The 16,350-nt window shown below is 34.0% G+C and overlaps 3 protein-coding genes across 6 annotated transcripts; 2 read left to right on the top strand and 1 right to left on the bottom strand.

Moving 5' to 3' along the window:
* Positions 1 to 659: 659 nt before the first annotated feature.
* Positions 660 to 5,343, top strand: LOC143149331 (uncharacterized). Of its 3 annotated transcripts, none has more exons than XM_076316610.1 (8): positions 660 to 2,082; positions 2,218 to 2,486; positions 2,584 to 3,001; positions 3,079 to 3,517; positions 3,765 to 3,993; positions 4,084 to 4,317; positions 4,405 to 4,658; positions 4,737 to 5,343. In XM_076316610.1, exons 1-8 carry the CDS (start codon positions 1,969 to 1,971, stop codon positions 5,048 to 5,050), a joined length of 2,271 nt encoding a protein of 756 aa, XP_076172725.1. In that variant the 5' UTR covers positions 660 to 1,968; the 3' UTR covers positions 5,051 to 5,343. The 3 variants fall into 3 exon arrangements, with proteins under 3 accessions (XP_076172725.1, XP_076172714.1, XP_076172735.1); XM_076316599.1 differs by having other exon boundaries at positions 3,765 to 3,979; positions 4,067 to 4,317; XM_076316620.1 differs by having other exon boundaries at positions 3,765 to 3,979; positions 4,067 to 4,317; positions 4,755 to 5,343.
* A 770-nt stretch (positions 5,344 to 6,113) lies between these two features.
* Bcs1 (mitochondrial chaperone BCS1) lies at positions 6,114 to 8,626 on the bottom strand. 2 transcript variants are annotated; one of them, XM_076318946.1, is made up of 8 exons: positions 8,579 to 8,626; positions 7,939 to 8,056; positions 7,662 to 7,853; positions 7,354 to 7,493; positions 7,076 to 7,270; positions 6,774 to 7,007; positions 6,521 to 6,691; positions 6,114 to 6,431 (listed from the first exon to the last, which is right to left on the bottom strand). In XM_076318946.1, the coding sequence occupies exons 2-8, from the start codon at positions 7,962 to 7,964 to the stop codon at positions 6,217 to 6,219; spliced, it is 1,173 nt and encodes a 390-aa protein (XP_076175061.1). In that variant the 5' UTR covers positions 7,965 to 8,056; positions 8,579 to 8,626; the 3' UTR covers positions 6,114 to 6,216. The 2 variants fall into 2 exon arrangements, with proteins under 2 accessions (XP_076175061.1, XP_076175054.1); XM_076318939.1 differs by lacking the exon at positions 8,579 to 8,626 and having other exon boundaries at positions 7,939 to 8,385.
* On the top strand, positions 8,479 to 16,277 carry Uggt (UDP-glucose-glycoprotein glucosyltransferase). Its single transcript, XM_076318885.1, is given in 24 exon segments — positions 8,479 to 8,736; positions 9,180 to 9,692; positions 9,782 to 9,964; positions 10,041 to 10,213; positions 10,384 to 10,579; positions 10,669 to 10,882; positions 10,961 to 11,181; positions 11,256 to 11,477; positions 11,569 to 11,927; positions 11,992 to 12,235; positions 12,314 to 12,511; positions 12,592 to 12,850; positions 12,926 to 13,034; positions 13,107 to 13,292; positions 13,358 to 13,564; positions 13,635 to 14,027; positions 14,196 to 14,210; positions 14,337 to 14,514; positions 14,584 to 14,766; positions 14,837 to 15,112; positions 15,195 to 15,311; positions 15,410 to 15,551; positions 15,644 to 15,739; positions 15,926 to 16,277. Coding segments are annotated over 22 exon segments (4,641 nt in total). The 5' UTR covers positions 8,479 to 8,736; the 3' UTR covers positions 15,697 to 15,739; positions 15,926 to 16,277.
* Positions 16,278 to 16,350: the final 73 nt, after the last annotated feature.

The following is a 16,350-nucleotide window of genomic DNA, read 5'->3' on the forward strand; positions in this document are numbered from 1 at the left end:
AAACGATCGTTCAACGAACGATTAGTAAACCTTCAAAGTTGTGCATCTTTTATGGGGTAGTCGAATCTCTGAATTCTAGGCCAGGGTGTAACAGACATAAATGCAGGTTAATTGACGGAAGCACTGGATGTTGTGCCGCCTAGCGTTCTCAGTATCCCCCCCAATCGCGCCAGAGGTGGGCCACCGTGGGGTTTCAGTGGCCTGTTCGGGGCGCGGGGAATCCCATACGATTCCCAGCCTCCCCTAAGAGGTCGGGGGGTCTTTGGAAGATCCCCCCTCCGGTGCAAAAAAAAAAATAGGTCAATTGGCGGATGTTACCAGTTTACGATCCACCGACTCTATGTATCTCTCCTATCTTCTACGTAACCGGCCGATTCGAATGCCTCGTTCTGCAGCCATTATATTCAATGTTTACAAATTGCAATAGAACGGTGCTTGTTCGTATCCGGTCGTTAAACAAAGTATGAATTACAAAAACGCATAAAAATTCTAAATTACTTTCAAATTACTTTTACCTGTCTAATTTGACGCACGCATGCGTTTAAGCCGACATTAGAGCGTTCATTTAAGTAGTAGGAATTTTCGTTTTACGAATAATCTTTTCAGAGATTATTTCAGAGTTGGAAAAGATTGATAAAAACATTTGAAGTTTGAGTCAATGTATCTAAGCTTATCTATGAAGTTACGAGCGAGAAGCGCGAGGGAAGCAATTTTGTGGGTCAATACAATTCCGGCGAAGGTGGGCGAACATACCCGAGCTAACCCTGAATAACCCGCGTCGAGTACAGTCGCCCGTCAAAATTATTGACCACCGTCGACTCGATTCTACCGAAATTGTAGTTAATACGTAAAACACCGGTGTGCCGGTATGACCGACACGTGGATAAGCGTTATCGTTTCCATGAAATCTTTGCGACGCTGTCTGATCTTTCGCCGAAACGTATCGTTACGCGAAATGTTTCTCGTTTGACATAACCTTCCCACTGTACATTTCCCGCTGCTCGGTAGTACAGTCAGCTGATTTTCTATTGACGAAGAACGAACGTGTGTTGTTTTGACGAACAAACGCACATATTTAAGAAAAATACGTTTTGTTTTACGTTCATGTTTATATATAATCGAATCTTACTTCATTAAAACGAGACAGAATCGATAGATTCTTCGAGGATGAAGAGATTTCGAGGGACTGTACGGTCGATGACACAGTACAGTCTACCGAACTAAAATTGACGATGCTGGTGTATTTCCATGGCAATTTTCAAACCGAAAACATTTTGAGTTTTAGGTAGCGATATTCACGATTTGATCGCAACTTTTAGAATGTTTCTGAGTAAAGGAAAAGCGACTCAAAAACGATGGTTAGAGAGAAATTAAAAGTTTGCGAAAAACGAAGCAAGGACAAAAGAATCTCGACGGACTGTACAGCCGAAGTTGTATTGACTGCAGTGTTTTCTTCGAGGGAGTGCATTTCGTCCAAAACGAGACATATAAGGTGTATCGATGGTGAAAATATAAGCTTTCGTCGATGCGCTACAACGTCGACTGAACAATTTCCATCGAAAGAAAGTTGTCCAAGTGAATCCTTTGAACGAAATCGTGTTCGGTAAACAACGCAATTGCATTCCGTCGACGCTAAGGTTTCGACCCGTCTTAACATTTCTAGCACAGTACGATGTCAAAGACAAGAAAGAAACAATACTTTCCCAAAAATGTTCGCAGTGGAACCTCGATCATTAAATAAGATGATTTGGTGAATCATCGAAATTTGAAGATCGCGCGACAAACGTTGAGTACGATTGCACGAACCTAATTAAAATTTTGAAAAACTTTCTGATAGAACACTGCCATTGTCACGTGGTCTATTCTATTCTACGTCAGTTTTCGCGTAAAATTTAAAACTTTTCGCAAATCTCTTTTGCTGTTATACCCGTACTATTTCTCGATAAACCAGTTTAAGAATAAATCAAAATGGGGAAAACGAGAGGAGTGCACGAGACAACACCAGAATTAAGAAATCGAATGGTGGGAATGTATGAAGCTGGTTTAGGTTTACGAGAAATCGCGGCAGCTGTCAATTGTTCGGTAAATATATTTTAAAAACGGCACATAATGAACAAATTTAGTTGTTTATATATAATCAGTAATATTATTAGTTAATTATGATGTTTTCTAAGTGTTAACTTTTATCCGTACTTTTATTATTCCTTATTGTTTTAGCAACGTACAGTGAAGAGGTGGTTAAATAGGTTCGATAAAGAAGGTACGGTAGAAACACGAGAACGATGTGGACGTAAACGAGCCACAACCTCGGAACAAGATGAAGCAATTATACGGCTAGCCACACAGACACCAATAACAGCTGCCAAAACTGTTCTTCCTGCTTTGGGTCTCAATTGCTCTGTCGACACTATAAGAGAAAGGCTACATAAAGCAGGAATTCACAATTGGAGTCCCTCGCGGAAGTACATGCAAAGAATTCCGCTTGGGTTGGTTCTTGGATGATTTTGATCGTTTTACGATTGCTTGCTTGTACGATTCAATTTTAAATATTTTCTGCCACTCAACTGAACTCTTTGTCCATAGCGACACAGATGGTGCTGCGATTCAACAGCCTGTATGGAGGCCGACTGGAACACAGTTAGGGAAGAAGAAGTCTTCCAAAGATACTAGTAAAAATGATAAGAATACTAGCACAACTAAAAAAAAGAATCCATCATGGAAAATTAGGGCTAAAGATGTATATGTTGGAGATGGTGCCCCATTAGAAAATGCAAAGCAATCTAACGAACAACAGGAATTTATATTTTCGCAACAAAATGCTCCACAATCTCAAACCACTGACATGCAAGCACCATCTCAACCTTTACCATCAAATCAAACAGAATTTGGCAACGCGCTGAGTTTAGTTCAACAAGCACAACCTGTTTATCAATATCCTGGTTTAAATATTTCCCAAAATTGGCCACTGGATTTAGTGCAAGGAAGTCATCACTATCCACAAGTTTGTACACTTTTTCTTAAATAAACTTTACATAGATATTTGTTTCATTGTTCGATTGTAATTTTTTCGAATTTTAGGGCCAACCTAATCCAATATCTCACGAACAACCTTTGTCACAACAGCTTCAAGAGTTACGTACCCGACAAGAGCAGCAACAACACCAAGCGCAACAAGTACAACAAACTATTCCAGATCAAACACATAGTCTTGATCAGGAACAACGTCAACTTAAAGTAGAACATCAAATTCAACACCAACAGCATCAGGAACATTTACAATTAGCTAGTCCACAAACCAATACAAACATAAACTCTGACACTTTTAATTCCTGTAGTTCTCAAGATAGTAATCAGTCTTCTAGCAGAGAACCTAAAAACGAAAGTACGGCAAAACCTGTCAAGTTGGAGAGATTTTTGCCTATCCGGTTGCAAGAAGATCATCCTCACCAGTTCCTGGAACTACCAGTACAGAGTGAACCACCGCATTATTTACGAACTGCAGTTGACGACGATTCAGGTTATTAATAAGTTACTAAAATAGAGAAACAGAATTTTTATATTTTTTACTTTATCATTATTAAATAGCCTCACACGATCAAATTGATTCAAAAAGCGAACATATTTAAATGATTTTAAGGTAGATGTATCTCACTTGCTCTGACTATTTCTCATTTAATAGCGTATCCTACGATTTTGCTTTCTCTTCCCTAATGTTAACATATGGGACATGTGATAATGTTAACATATGTTAAACTATCTTTTAGGATGCAAAACTCAGGTTCCAGCCGTCCTGCAACCTGCCAGGCTTCATTGTACATCAAAAGAAGATACGGAAAGAAGTATGTCACAGAGAAGAAAAAAGAAAGGTGGGAAAGCAAAAGGAACTTTGGAAACCAGTGTTGAAATTCGAAATCGTATGATAGGCATGTCCGAAGCAGGTTTATCGACGCTGTCTATAGCGCTCGCAATCGACAGATCGGTAAGAAAAAACATGTTCGTGTTGATGGATTCACATAATTGAGACTATCTTGGGATAGCCGTATACCCAGTACTTGTTATTAAATAGGAACGTACCGTTAAAAGGTGGTTAGAACGTTGGCATAAAGAAGGCAACGTACAAACGAAGGAAAGAAAGGGTCGTCGTCGGATTACAACTAAAGAACAAGACGAAGCAATCATCGCTATGGCTACTCAGCAGCCTTTAACTGCAGCTAAATATGTTGCGCCTGCTCTGGGATTAAAGTGTAGCGTGGATACAATCAGGGAAAGGCTTCATAAAGCTGGTATTCATAGTTGGAAGCTTGGAAAGAAACAAGGGTCAGTATAAAACAAAAGACATTCTTCGTTAATTAAATATGTTTATAAATACGTACCATCGAGTAGCTGAGCTTTCAATTGTTTTAGAGAAGGAAATGCCGTACATACGGTGCATCTTTGGCAACCTAGTGGAAATCGACCAAATAAACCAAAAATGCTCGGTGAAAAGAAGAAAAAATCAAATAGTAATAAAAAACGCGACCAGGCGACAAAGAATACGTCAAAACGACTATCTTCTAAAAAGAGAAGAACCGAATCTACAACTCTGAAAATCGTTCCACCGTCAGCAAACATCATACCAGAACAGTCTACTGTTCTACCGTTTCATAATCCTGCAACAAGTGAGTCACAGTACTTTATTTATTCTCATATCGTTATGTGAAAAGAACTAATCGTTGATTTTGGAAACCACTTCTTAGTGGCAAACTATGTTTCAGGTCCTAATATAATGCAACCTGTTCACAATATTACCACAGCTCTTCCTACACTTGTTCAACCTCAACCACCCCCACCAGGTCCACCACCAGGACCACAATCGATGCAGCCAATGGGTCCTATGATGCAACAAAGACCTGATTGTCGATTAGCACCGACCATCGTACCACCTGTGTCGGGACAGGAAAATACCGGAGTAGCCTATCCATCGTGCATGGTTGGAAATAATAGTCACACAGGACATAACATGGAACAACCGGACCCCTTAAATTACGAACCATATATATGGAGTTTCTAAGCATCGAGAACTTATAGACACCATTAAACTATTCAATTTTTACATCTTTTACCGTGCTGTATGAGATTCTTTTCAATTATTAAAGCTACCAGCTTTATGTTGATATTTTATACAATAGTGTCGCATACAACACTAATTTGAATTGTAAACCGCATTTACGAAAGTATTTTAATATTTTTAAGGATGTTAGAAAGAAGAACAAAAGTCTGAAAATATGTATAATCAAACAAATATTATCAACCCAGTAACAAATTCTATTGCAATGGATTAAAATTTGTAATTGATTTTGCATGTACTCGTAATTGCATGTATTGTCTTGCTAAATATAATTCTCTAGTTATAAAGTTTATTTTATAAAGAAATTTGTTAAGTATTAAAGATACTTAATAGGGACAAAAAATACAATTTTTTTTCATTTGTCGTACTTGAACAAAATATTAATGAAATTATGAACATAAATGTTAATAACTAACTAAAAAGATTGCATTGAAAGTGTAACGTTTTTTATGTGAAATTGAAATGATAATATTATTTGAATGCATAGTTTTCAACGTGTAATGACAGCATTAAAAAGTAGTGCTTTGTAAAGAAATGTTGATTTTAATGAATAATTTTTGTAAATTCAAATTACATTATATTAAGAAATGTAAGTGAAATAATATTTTAAAGAATGAGACATATAATTTTTAATTAATTAATTGATTTCGAACATCTATGATTTAAGTAAAATTGGTTGAACCAATTTGAATCAACGTGAAGAAGCACGTTAATAATTATGTACATAGATAGATATACATATAAATATATGTAGTCCATAAATATAACTGATGAGAGTAGAAGAAAAAGTATATAATGTTTATTTTGCTACAATGTATTTTGTCTTTATCGTCATTCACAATGGAGTAATGTCGATAGTAACGCAATAATCGGAATAAACGATGTAAAAGAGAGAAATTTTTATCACATTTCTATTAAGTTTGTATTTGTAGAAATTTCAGAAGTTAGAAACTATGAATTGGCAAATATGCAGATTGTATAATTAATATAAATATGAAAATCTGAATGGTCTATAATATCTTTGTCGATTTATTTTTATCTACCTTTATATACACTTAGTTATAAAATTTTACAATACTCATGTCTCTACCTAATAATAATTCATCCTATCATGTAAGGTCCCATATATGTGAAACATTATTTAGCACTTCATCAGGTTTGTTCTTATAAAACATAAAGAATCCTTGAATTTGTGCTGGGCTAACATTTTTCTTTTGTAACATTACATTTTCTGCAAATTGTTTAGCAAATTCTTCTGTTTTGTTGCCACTACTTTGATAGAATCTTAAAAACATTTGTTCCACTTGTTTTATGGTGCACCAACCTGAAGTGAAATGTATAACCAACTAAATATTATCAGTATTCAATATGAACTGAGTTCAAATTGAATAGTGTTTAATTTTATATACGTACCTATATATTCTTTTACATCCACTCTACCAGGTCTAACTAATGCAGGATCTAATCTTTCTAAGTAATTAGTTGTCATGAACATAATTCTTGCTTCGGCAGAAGCAACACCATCCAAACAATTTAATAAACCACTAAATGTTACTCTATTCAAACCGTCATATGCAGCTTTAACTATAAAAAAATATATTGAAATTTAATAATGTAATAATGTAAGACCAAATTTTATGTATTTATTCTAAATTTACAAATCTACCTGCTCTACTGTCTTCCCTATTGACAAATGCTGCATCAATATCTTCCAAAAGTATAATAGTTTGTTGAGGAGCCACAGCTAGTAAGTGATTTAATCTATCATCTGTTAAACCTCGTTCCGAAAGATTTAAAACGCATATACCTCTGTCTAATTCTCCAGCTAATGCAGTAATGAATGACGATTTACCGCAACCCGGAGGACCGTATAATAAATACCCTCGACGATATGGTATTCCTAAATAATTTATTAACAGATTTTATTAATCTTTGTGTAAAACTTTGTTTAAATTACTGTTTACTTACCACGATCACCATACCACGACGAATTCTTTATGAATTCATCACAATCATTTATTATTCTTTCTGCAACACCAGTTTCTAAAACAACAGATTCTACTGGCCTTTTTTTCTTAGGATGGCCAAATTGCCTCCATTCACTTCCCAATGCAGTATACATTATTGTTTTACCTTCATGTTTTTTTAAAGCCATTTGTCTAGCTGCAAACAAAAATACGTTAATACTCTAATTAATTTATCTTGCATGTTATTGTATAAGTATTAATTTAGACATAAGATTTTACCCTCTTCCAAAATGTTGAAATATATGGTTTTGTCCCTTCCAAAAGCTGTAAGTTGTACCGTTTCAAATGGTATACCCATTTGTATGTCCAGTGTTTGTTGTTCTCTGGTTCGCTCAACCCTTACCCAATTTCCTTTATAACTATTAATTTGAACAATAAATTAAAAACTTAAATCATTTATATTTACTATATAATCATTTACTTCAAATTATCTAATAATTATTATAATCTTTGAATAATTTCACAACAGTTTCATACTTGTCACCATAAGTTGAAGTATCGGAGCGATAAGTACAGTTATTTCTAACCTAAAGAAATGAGTTCCAATACTTGGTATGAAATCATATCTAGTTTTTATGTGACCTGTTTCTTTTTGCTCGAAACTTGTTTCAACGGAAAGATGTTGCGTTTCTTTTGCACCCTTATGTGTGATCCATTGTAAAAGCCATTGGTAGCTTTTGTCACGACAAGGAACTTCCAAAGTGATCATATAATGTCGCCTGTGTTTGCAAAAAGTCAAACATTTGAAGAATGCGAAACAAAGATGTAACGTTAAATAAAATATAATTCTCCCATGAACAATACCTGAACATTATCATTCCTATTTGCATTCCTTTTCGCAACAAAGCTGCTCCAGCTCCTAACCCAAATAGACCAAAGCCAGCTCCGAAATATGGATTGTCAGATAAAGTTTGTACATAATCTATTATAGTCATGGTATAAAAATTTGTATCTCTCAAAAGACGAATAATATTAAATAGTTTAAATCACTTTGATCCTGTTGCTTAATGCTATAAACCAGATATTAAACAGGTACGAACATTAATACAAACAAGTTTTGAATACTTGTCTCATACAATATGTGCGCTCTTTGTTGAGTTACTATTAGAATAAACGTAACAATAATACTTGTAATCGAAAATAATACGTGCAAATATCAAAATTTTAACATTTACTTATTTCACATGCTTTCAACAAGTAGTAAAGTCGTGCAATAGAAAATATACTTTTTTTAATTTTTAGAAAACATTCTAGGAAATTTTAAGAGACTCTTCGTAAGTGCGTTGGTAATTCTGAATTAAAATACGCAAAAAATACATTCTTTACAACGTATTATTAAAATTATGATAATTGTGCACCGTTATAATTTGTAATAATTGAATAGTCCAATCAATCATGTATCTAGAAAAATGTTAATGTGCGACATTTGTAAATGTATAATTACACGTATGATAATTGTACTATATACGTATACACATCATCACAATTTCTTAGAGCTCGTGAAGAATTCCACCAGTGCGGTATTTACCGGCACGTGCACTGCATGGATTGGCTGTTGTCGTATTTTCGTTCGTTAATACAATTTTTATCGCAAAATTAGAGGTATGTAAGTTATATCAAATAATTTTATTCTGTGTACAATAGTATTATTGAAATTCATAACTCTATACTATTAGTATCATTTCTATTAATTTTTACTGATGGTAACATCTTTTATTTCTTTACACAGTCTAATATTGCTATGAAAAGCGGTTTGTGTAGTTTTTAAATTGTTTAAAGAAAAGTAATTGAAAATCAATATTATTGTTATTTACATCGTATGTGTTTAAAATATCTTTTATTTAATTACGTAGTTATATATTATCGTGAATATAACTTTTGATCTCTTGAAAAATCTGTTAATATTTCGGAATATTTAGTTATTAAAACGCGATGGTATCATTGTGTAAACATATTTTAGAATCCCACGATTATGTCAGTTATATGTTTCTAGTATTCTCATTTCTTTTTTTAACAATATTGCTAACTATTTTTGTTATTTACAGATGTGGTTAAGTGTACTTTTTTCATTGCTACTCTTGTGTACAACACATCTTAAAGCAGATAAAAGGGTTAATAAATATGTGACAACCCTAATAGATGCAAAATGGAAAGAAACACCCTTGGCGCTTGAAACAGCTGAGTATCTAAGTGATGAAAATCCTAATTATTTTTGGAAATTTATAGATACTTTTGCTAATTACAATTTCAGCAATGGCAAGTTCAGTTTAATACATTTATTAATGCTATTATAATACCATAATTTAAACAATTTTTTATTATCTTTAGAGAGAGATAATTACAATGCCATTATTAAATTTGCCGAAGAGTATCTATCTCCTTCAGAAGTAGCGTTACTTAAATTAGGATTGTCTTTACGTATTTATTCAGCACGAGTAGAAATGTTTACTCAAATGGCGGAAAATAAAAATGTTTCCAGCTTTGATTGTTATAATGTAGTAGATGTTGGTGGAAAATTTACTTGTTCTTTAGAAGAATTAGATAAGTTAATAAACCAAGTGAGTAATATATAAATTTTATTATACATGTAGATATAACAATCACATAGAATAATTCATGCATGTTTAATTATTTATTTATTTCACAGGAAACTTGGTTAAACCCTGATATTTACAGTGTAGATCATCGTTACCGCATGCCTCAGCAGTCTGAAAATATTATTATATTATATGGTCAGGTTGGAGCACCAAAATTCTCAGATTTTCATAACAAATTAAAACACATTGCAGAAACCCAGGGGGTGAATTATATTCTGCGGCATTATTTAAAGGTATTATAGGTATTTAATAATAGCCAAAATAACATGTTTGTAACATTCAAATGTTTGTTTCTTCTATAAATTGTAGGATAGAACAGACAAAAATGTACGTTTATCAGGATATGGTGTAGAATTACAAATGAAGTCCACAGAATATAAAGCAACAGATGATTCAGACATTAAAGATAATGCTGGAGAAGATTCTGAAACTTCTACCAATAGTATGGAAGAAATAGATGGAATTAATTTTATGACTTTAAAGTAAGATGGTTACATTCCTAATAAATGATTTGCAGTAATGTTTATTAAATTTGGCTACGTATAAATTGTGTTGCATTAAGTTACATATAGATATTAATACAAAGCATACTATGTTAATTTGATAGGTTATTGCAATACGTTTCTAGCAAATATCACAAATATTTTTTCAGAAATTTGTATCCTGATAAGCATGCAGAACTAGACAAGTTGCAAACTCATTTGCTCGAATCTAGTAATGAAATCGGCGCATTAAAAGTATGGCAATTTCAAGAGTTAAGTCACCAAGCAGCTGAGAGAATTATAAATTCCCCTCCAAGCGAGGCTATAGACGTTTTGACCGATATTTCTCAAAACTTTCCGATGCAAGTAAATATGTCTGTATAGTATTAATGTGTGTGTTTTGTATATATTTTGCTTCATTTATTTTAGTAAACGTTTATTTTGAAACCTTTTAGGCAAAATCTTTAATTAGAACAAAAGTAAATAGCGAAATGAAAAAGGAAATGAAACTCAATCAAGCAATATTTTTTGCGAATTTAAATATACAACCTACGGATACTGCACTCTTTATTAATGGATTATTTTTCGATTTAGAGGCTGTAGATGTACTTGGCCTTTTAGAATCACTGAGAAGTGAATTAAGAGTGATGGAATCTCTTCGGAAAATTGGTACAGTGGACGGTATTTTGGAAATAATGTGTTATAAATAGAAGAAGACTATAACATTATTGGTCGTTTCATTTGTAGGATTTAGTAATGCAAAGATGAGTAAACTATTAGAGCTAGATTTATCCACTAACTTGGACAAACAAGAGTTTGCAATAGACATAAGAGATTCAGCTATAATTTGGGTGAATGATATTGAACAGGATTCAACTTATGCGAGGTGGTCATCGTCATTGGGGGAATTATTAAGACCAACTTTTACTGGAATGCTTAGACACATTCGAAGAAATTTGTACAATGTGGTTGGTAAACGTCTATCTATGTTCGTAAGCAATCAGAAAACGTGTATTCGTCTTAATATTTCTTATTTTGGCAGGTACTAATTATCGATCCTCTAAAAAGGGAATTTATCCCTTTAATCACTTTAGTACAATCCTTGTATTTACATTTTGTACCACTACGGTTTGGTTTTGTTTTTGTTACGAATTACAACACTTCTGTAACTGGTCTAACAGATGCCAGTGTCGCGGTGAATAATGCGTTCCATTATTTTGTGGAAACCAAAGGAACGGAACAGGCTTTACAGTTTTTAATAAATGTAAGACCATGTGTTATTTGGTTCGGTATTACTTATTTTTCATTGGTATAACAACTAGCAAAAAATGGTAGTATGCAGTATCTTGTTTTAGTTAGGAAATTACATCGGGCCAGAAAGTACAGAAGTAGACAACGTGAAGGAAGCTATAAGGGCACAAGATTCGTCAGCTAATATTGATTATATTCTTGGCGAAGAGTCCGAATATGATGTAGGACGTCATTTAGCTAGCGATTTTGTAAAGCGATCTGGTTTCAAAGAATTTCCGCAAGCTTTGATGAACGGTGTTCCTTTGTCCCCTGATCAATTGAATGACAATTCGTTCGAGGAAGCAGTTTTACTTACCATTATGGAACAAACACCCGCGTTACGAAAAGCGGTGTATCGCGGTGAGATACTCGAAGGAGACGATGTGGTTGATTATATTATGAATCAGCCTAATGTTATGCCACGGTAAGAGTTTTTGATTTTAACTTGTGTAATATATCTATAATAACTTTCCGATTTTATATCGTAGTTTAAACGAACGAATATTAAAAGCAGAAAAGCACACATGGTTGAATTTAATCGGTACTATACCCAATGATGAAGACTATACTAAATGGAGTCCTCAAGATTTTTCAACGTGGTTAATGAACAGAACACGTTATGTGTTTGTACCACGTCGCTCGACTGTGCATCATTTATATACTTTTTGGGTGGTAACAAATTTAAACAAACCAGTAGGCAGACAATTACTTCGCGAGGCCCTTGAATACGTAGTAAGTTGATTGCACAATATAAGAGCAAGTGTTTTATTAAAATTGGAATGAATATATTTTATGTGAATTATAATTTAGAAATCGAATGCCGACGTTAGAGCCTCCGTAATTATTAATTCACCAACTGATACAAATATTGATGGAATGACCGATATTAATCAAATAGTGTTGGCTGCTTTTAATAATTTGCCCGTAGACAAAGCTATGCGTTTTATTCGTAATGTAATCCAGGAAGAAGTAGCTAGTATTATTGCTGACGGTAAATTTGATATAGAGGTAAGTAATTAAACGTTTTGATGACTGTTGATTTTAAAACGATAAAAAACGTTTCAATTAAAATACTGTTGAATATCTAGGAAGAAGCCGTGAAAGAACACTTGAGCAAACAAGTTAACGAATTGTCTATGCATCGGTTGTATGTTAAAATGGTATTGAATTTAGAAGAAGGAGCTAGAGCTATCATATGTAATGGAAGATTAATCGGTCCTTTAGATAATAACGAAGAATTTACAAGCGAAGATTTTTCATTATTAGAAAGGTTTAGTCAAAACAGTTATGGCATAAAATTGTTTACAAAATTAATAAAGGGACAGTTACTAGAATACGATGAGTACGGTATGAAAATTTATTTATGTAAAGAGTATACGTATCAACAATTTCGTTAATATAATCACTTTTCTCTTTACACAGAGAAGAGTGAAATTACAGATGACATGATCATGAAAATTACGTCATTATTAGTATCGCATCCTCAGACGAGAAGCCGATTCGATATTTCTTTTCACGGTGACGAGTACAGGTGAGCCTTATAAGCGTCACAAAATCATATAATTCAATGTTAATGACTCGTGTTAATCGTTACATTATTCAGTGCTGTGAAGATCCCAGCGACAAATCCCGACGAAGTGGTTTTCAATTTGATCGCTATCGTAGATCCTGTTTCTCGTGGTGCACAAAAATTAGGTCCAATTTTAAAAACGTTACAACAGTCACTCAACTGTGACATTAAAATATTTTTAAACTGTGTAGAGAAAAACAGCGACATGCCGTTAAAAAGGTAGAAATATTTTAATAATGTTATTTTTAACATTTCATTTATTCGATGTATTTGTATTATTTCAGTTTTTATCGATTCGTGTTCGAATCTCAGTTACAATTCTCCGCTGATGGCCATATTGATGGTGCTATAGCAAAATTTACGAAGTTACCGACTTCCTCTCTTTTGACACAGTACATTCATGCGCCGGAAAATTGGTTGGTAGAAGTGGTTAGAAGTGTTTATGATTTAGATAATATTAAATTGGATAATGTCGCGATTGGAGTACATAGGTAAGTACACATGAGAGAAAAACATATTTAATTTGTATCGCATACGTACAGAATACGTTTCTTTTTGCAGCGAATTCGAATTGGAGCATCTGCTACTCGAGGGTCATTGTTTTGAGGCGGTGATTGGGAATCCACCTCGAGGATTACAATTTACTTTGGGAACGGAGAAACAGCCGTTAATGGTAGACACTATAGTGATGGCAAACTTGGGATACTTTCAACTAAAAGCGAATCCAGGCGAATGGGTATTACGGCTTCGACAGGGACGATCAGCAGAAATATATGATTTTACAACCATCGGTGGACAGGATGTTATACAAAATGGCAATGATGTAAAAGTCGTTATAAGTTCTTTGAGAAGTCACGTGTTAAAAGTTAAAGTGGCCAAAAAGCGGGACAAGGTTGGAATGGATCTTTTATCCGAAGACGATAAAAGCTCAGGCTTGTGGAATTCAATTTCGAGGTATGCGACATTCTTTTTACTTTTCAACCAATCGTGCGCGTATTACGTTGATTTGTAGCTTCAAGTTCCTTGGTATTAAGTGAAAGTACGCAATGCTTTTAGTACGTTATTCATTTAGTACGTTTATTCTCAAACTTTAATTTTTATTTATTCTCTCTTCTTTTTTAGCTTTTCCAAATTTTGGTAAGCTATTCACGACTATATAAGTTTCGTAGTGTATTCGTACACACACGAGAAATTTATTATATTTAAAAAGATAACGATTTTACTTGCTATTTGCAAAATTCTAATTCATTTTTAAAAAATCAGGACGTTTACGACAACGGACGATAGTGATGATCAAGACGAGAAGCTAAACATTTTTTCTCTGGCGTCCGGTCATTTGTACGAAAGATTTTTGAAGATTATGATGTTAAGTGTTACAAAGCATACTAAAACTCCCGTAAAATTCTGGTTTCTGAAAAATTATCTTTCGCCAACGTTAAAAGTAAGCGACAATACATATAGATACATACATTCGTGGAAGAAATAATTTAAAGAATAAATCTTTTATTAGGACTTCTTACCACATATGGCAAAGGAGTATGGTTTCGAATACGAACTTGTACAGTACAAATGGCCTCGCTGGCTTCATCAACAAACTGAAAAACAAAGGACGATATGGGGTTACAAAATACTGTTTTTGGATGTACTTTTCCCTCTGAACGTTAAGAAGATAATATTCGTTGATGCCGATCAGGTATAAGAAATGCGAAATGACTTTTTGAAATAGAAAGTAGGACTGGATTTTTTTAAATCATTGTCTTTAGGTGGTCAGAGCAGATTTGAAAGAACTAGCGACGATGGATCTAGGCGGTGCGCCATACGCGTACACACCCTTCTGTGACAGTAGGAGAGAAATGGACGGATTCAGATTTTGGAAGCAAGGCTATTGGCGAAATCATTTGCAGGGTCGTGCTTACCACATTAGTGCTCTATACGTGGTAGACTTAAAACGATTCCGACGCATTGCGGCTGGAGACAGATTGAGGGGGCAATATCAAACATTGAGTCAAGATCCTAATAGTTTGTCTAATCTTGATCAAGTCCGTATGATAACAATAACAATAACGATATTAGCATTAAATAACAATGTATTGACTAGTAAAATACAATATATTATTGTAGGATCTTCCCAATAACATGATTCATCAAGTGGCTATAAAAACGTTGCCGCAGGAGTGGTTGTGGTGTGAAACTTGGTGTGATGATGGGTCGAAGAAATATGCCAAAACCATAGACTTGGTAAATACAAATATATTACACTTTACACTTGGATAAGAAGTTCGTAAGTTCGTATTTATACGAGCTTGAATATATAACCCGTAATTTTTAAATGGCAGTGTAACAATCCAATGACTAAAGAAGCTAAACTACAAGCAGCCGTGCGTATATTACCAGAGTGGGTAGGCTACGATGAAGAAATAAAAGCTTTACAACAGAAAATAGAAAACGCAAATAGACAAATGGAGAAGGAAGAGAACGGTATATTAGTAGACGACGATACGTCGTTTACCGCGACCATCCTTTTTAAATTGCACGAATATCTAATTTTTTTTTATTTTTGTGCATTTTAGAGACGTTCAAAGAGGAGGTTACGGGAGATTCGGAGAAACATGAAGAGCTGTAAACGAAGTTGGTGCAATATGTGGAAAGGTATTGCAGAAATTCAGGTAACTGAAAATGTTTAGAAAATTATGGTGAAAATTAATAAATTTTCGATGTCTGTGATTAACAATGTTGCAAGGTTGTTATTTCACAATATGTACTCAGACAGAAATGTGCATTTTAAAAATATTATCCATCTACAATTGTTGCACAATTGGTACTTTTTCTTTTACAAATTCTTAAACATTCAGGCACCGAAAATAACGAAACATCGACCAATACCAAATTGAAACCTCCGTGAAACAAAATTCCAATGAATCATCGTTGATAGCATTTTCTTGTGGAACGATCGTACGAAGACAAAAGAAAAGAAACGATCGCCAAGGCTCGAGTTTTATTCGAGTAAACGGGAAACTCAACTTTACCTGTAATATTACAAACAGTTCGGTCATTGAACGCATTAACCGTTGATCGCAGTATTGTAATTGATCGCGAACACGGAACAATGTTCGTAATGTGAACGCGATTGTGATTTTGTATCATCTACTTCTTAGTTATAAGAAATAAACTCGTAACGTTAATAATTACTTTGTATGAATTCCATTCCTTCAATTTAACAATAGCAACGATTTTTTGAAAAGTTTGTATATCAATAACCTCTTTTTGAAAGGGGAAC

This window comes from Ptiloglossa arizonensis, chromosome 1 (assembly GCF_051014685.1).
Source record: "Ptiloglossa arizonensis isolate GNS036 chromosome 1, iyPtiAriz1_principal, whole genome shotgun sequence".
Taxonomy (NCBI): domain Eukaryota; kingdom Metazoa; phylum Arthropoda; class Insecta; order Hymenoptera; family Colletidae; genus Ptiloglossa; species Ptiloglossa arizonensis.

Bases quoted from the DNA above. Each gene is read 5' to 3' on its own strand.
- Bcs1 (XM_076318939.1), bottom strand. From the start codon at position 8,069: ATGACTATAATAGATTATGTACAAACTTTATCTGACAATCCATATTTC. The intron at 7,271-7,353 runs GTAAAATCTTAT...TTTTGTTTGCAG, and splicing joins TTTCAACATTTTGGAAGAGG to CTAGACAAATGGCTTTAAAA. The intron at 7,008-7,075 runs GTAAGTAAACAG...TAAATTATTTAG, and splicing joins GTCGTGGTATGGTGATCGTG to GAATACCATATCGTCGAGGG.
- LOC143149331 (XM_076316599.1), top strand. From the start codon at position 1,969: ATGGGGAAAACGAGAGGAGTGCACGAGACAACACCAGAATTAAGAAAT. The intron at 2,487-2,583 runs GTTGGTTCTTGG...CTTTGTCCATAG, and splicing joins ATGCAAAGAATTCCGCTTGG to CGACACAGATGGTGCTGCGA. The intron at 3,980-4,066 runs GTAAGAAAAAAC...GTTATTAAATAG, and splicing joins CGCTCGCAATCGACAGATCG to GAACGTACCGTTAAAAGGTG.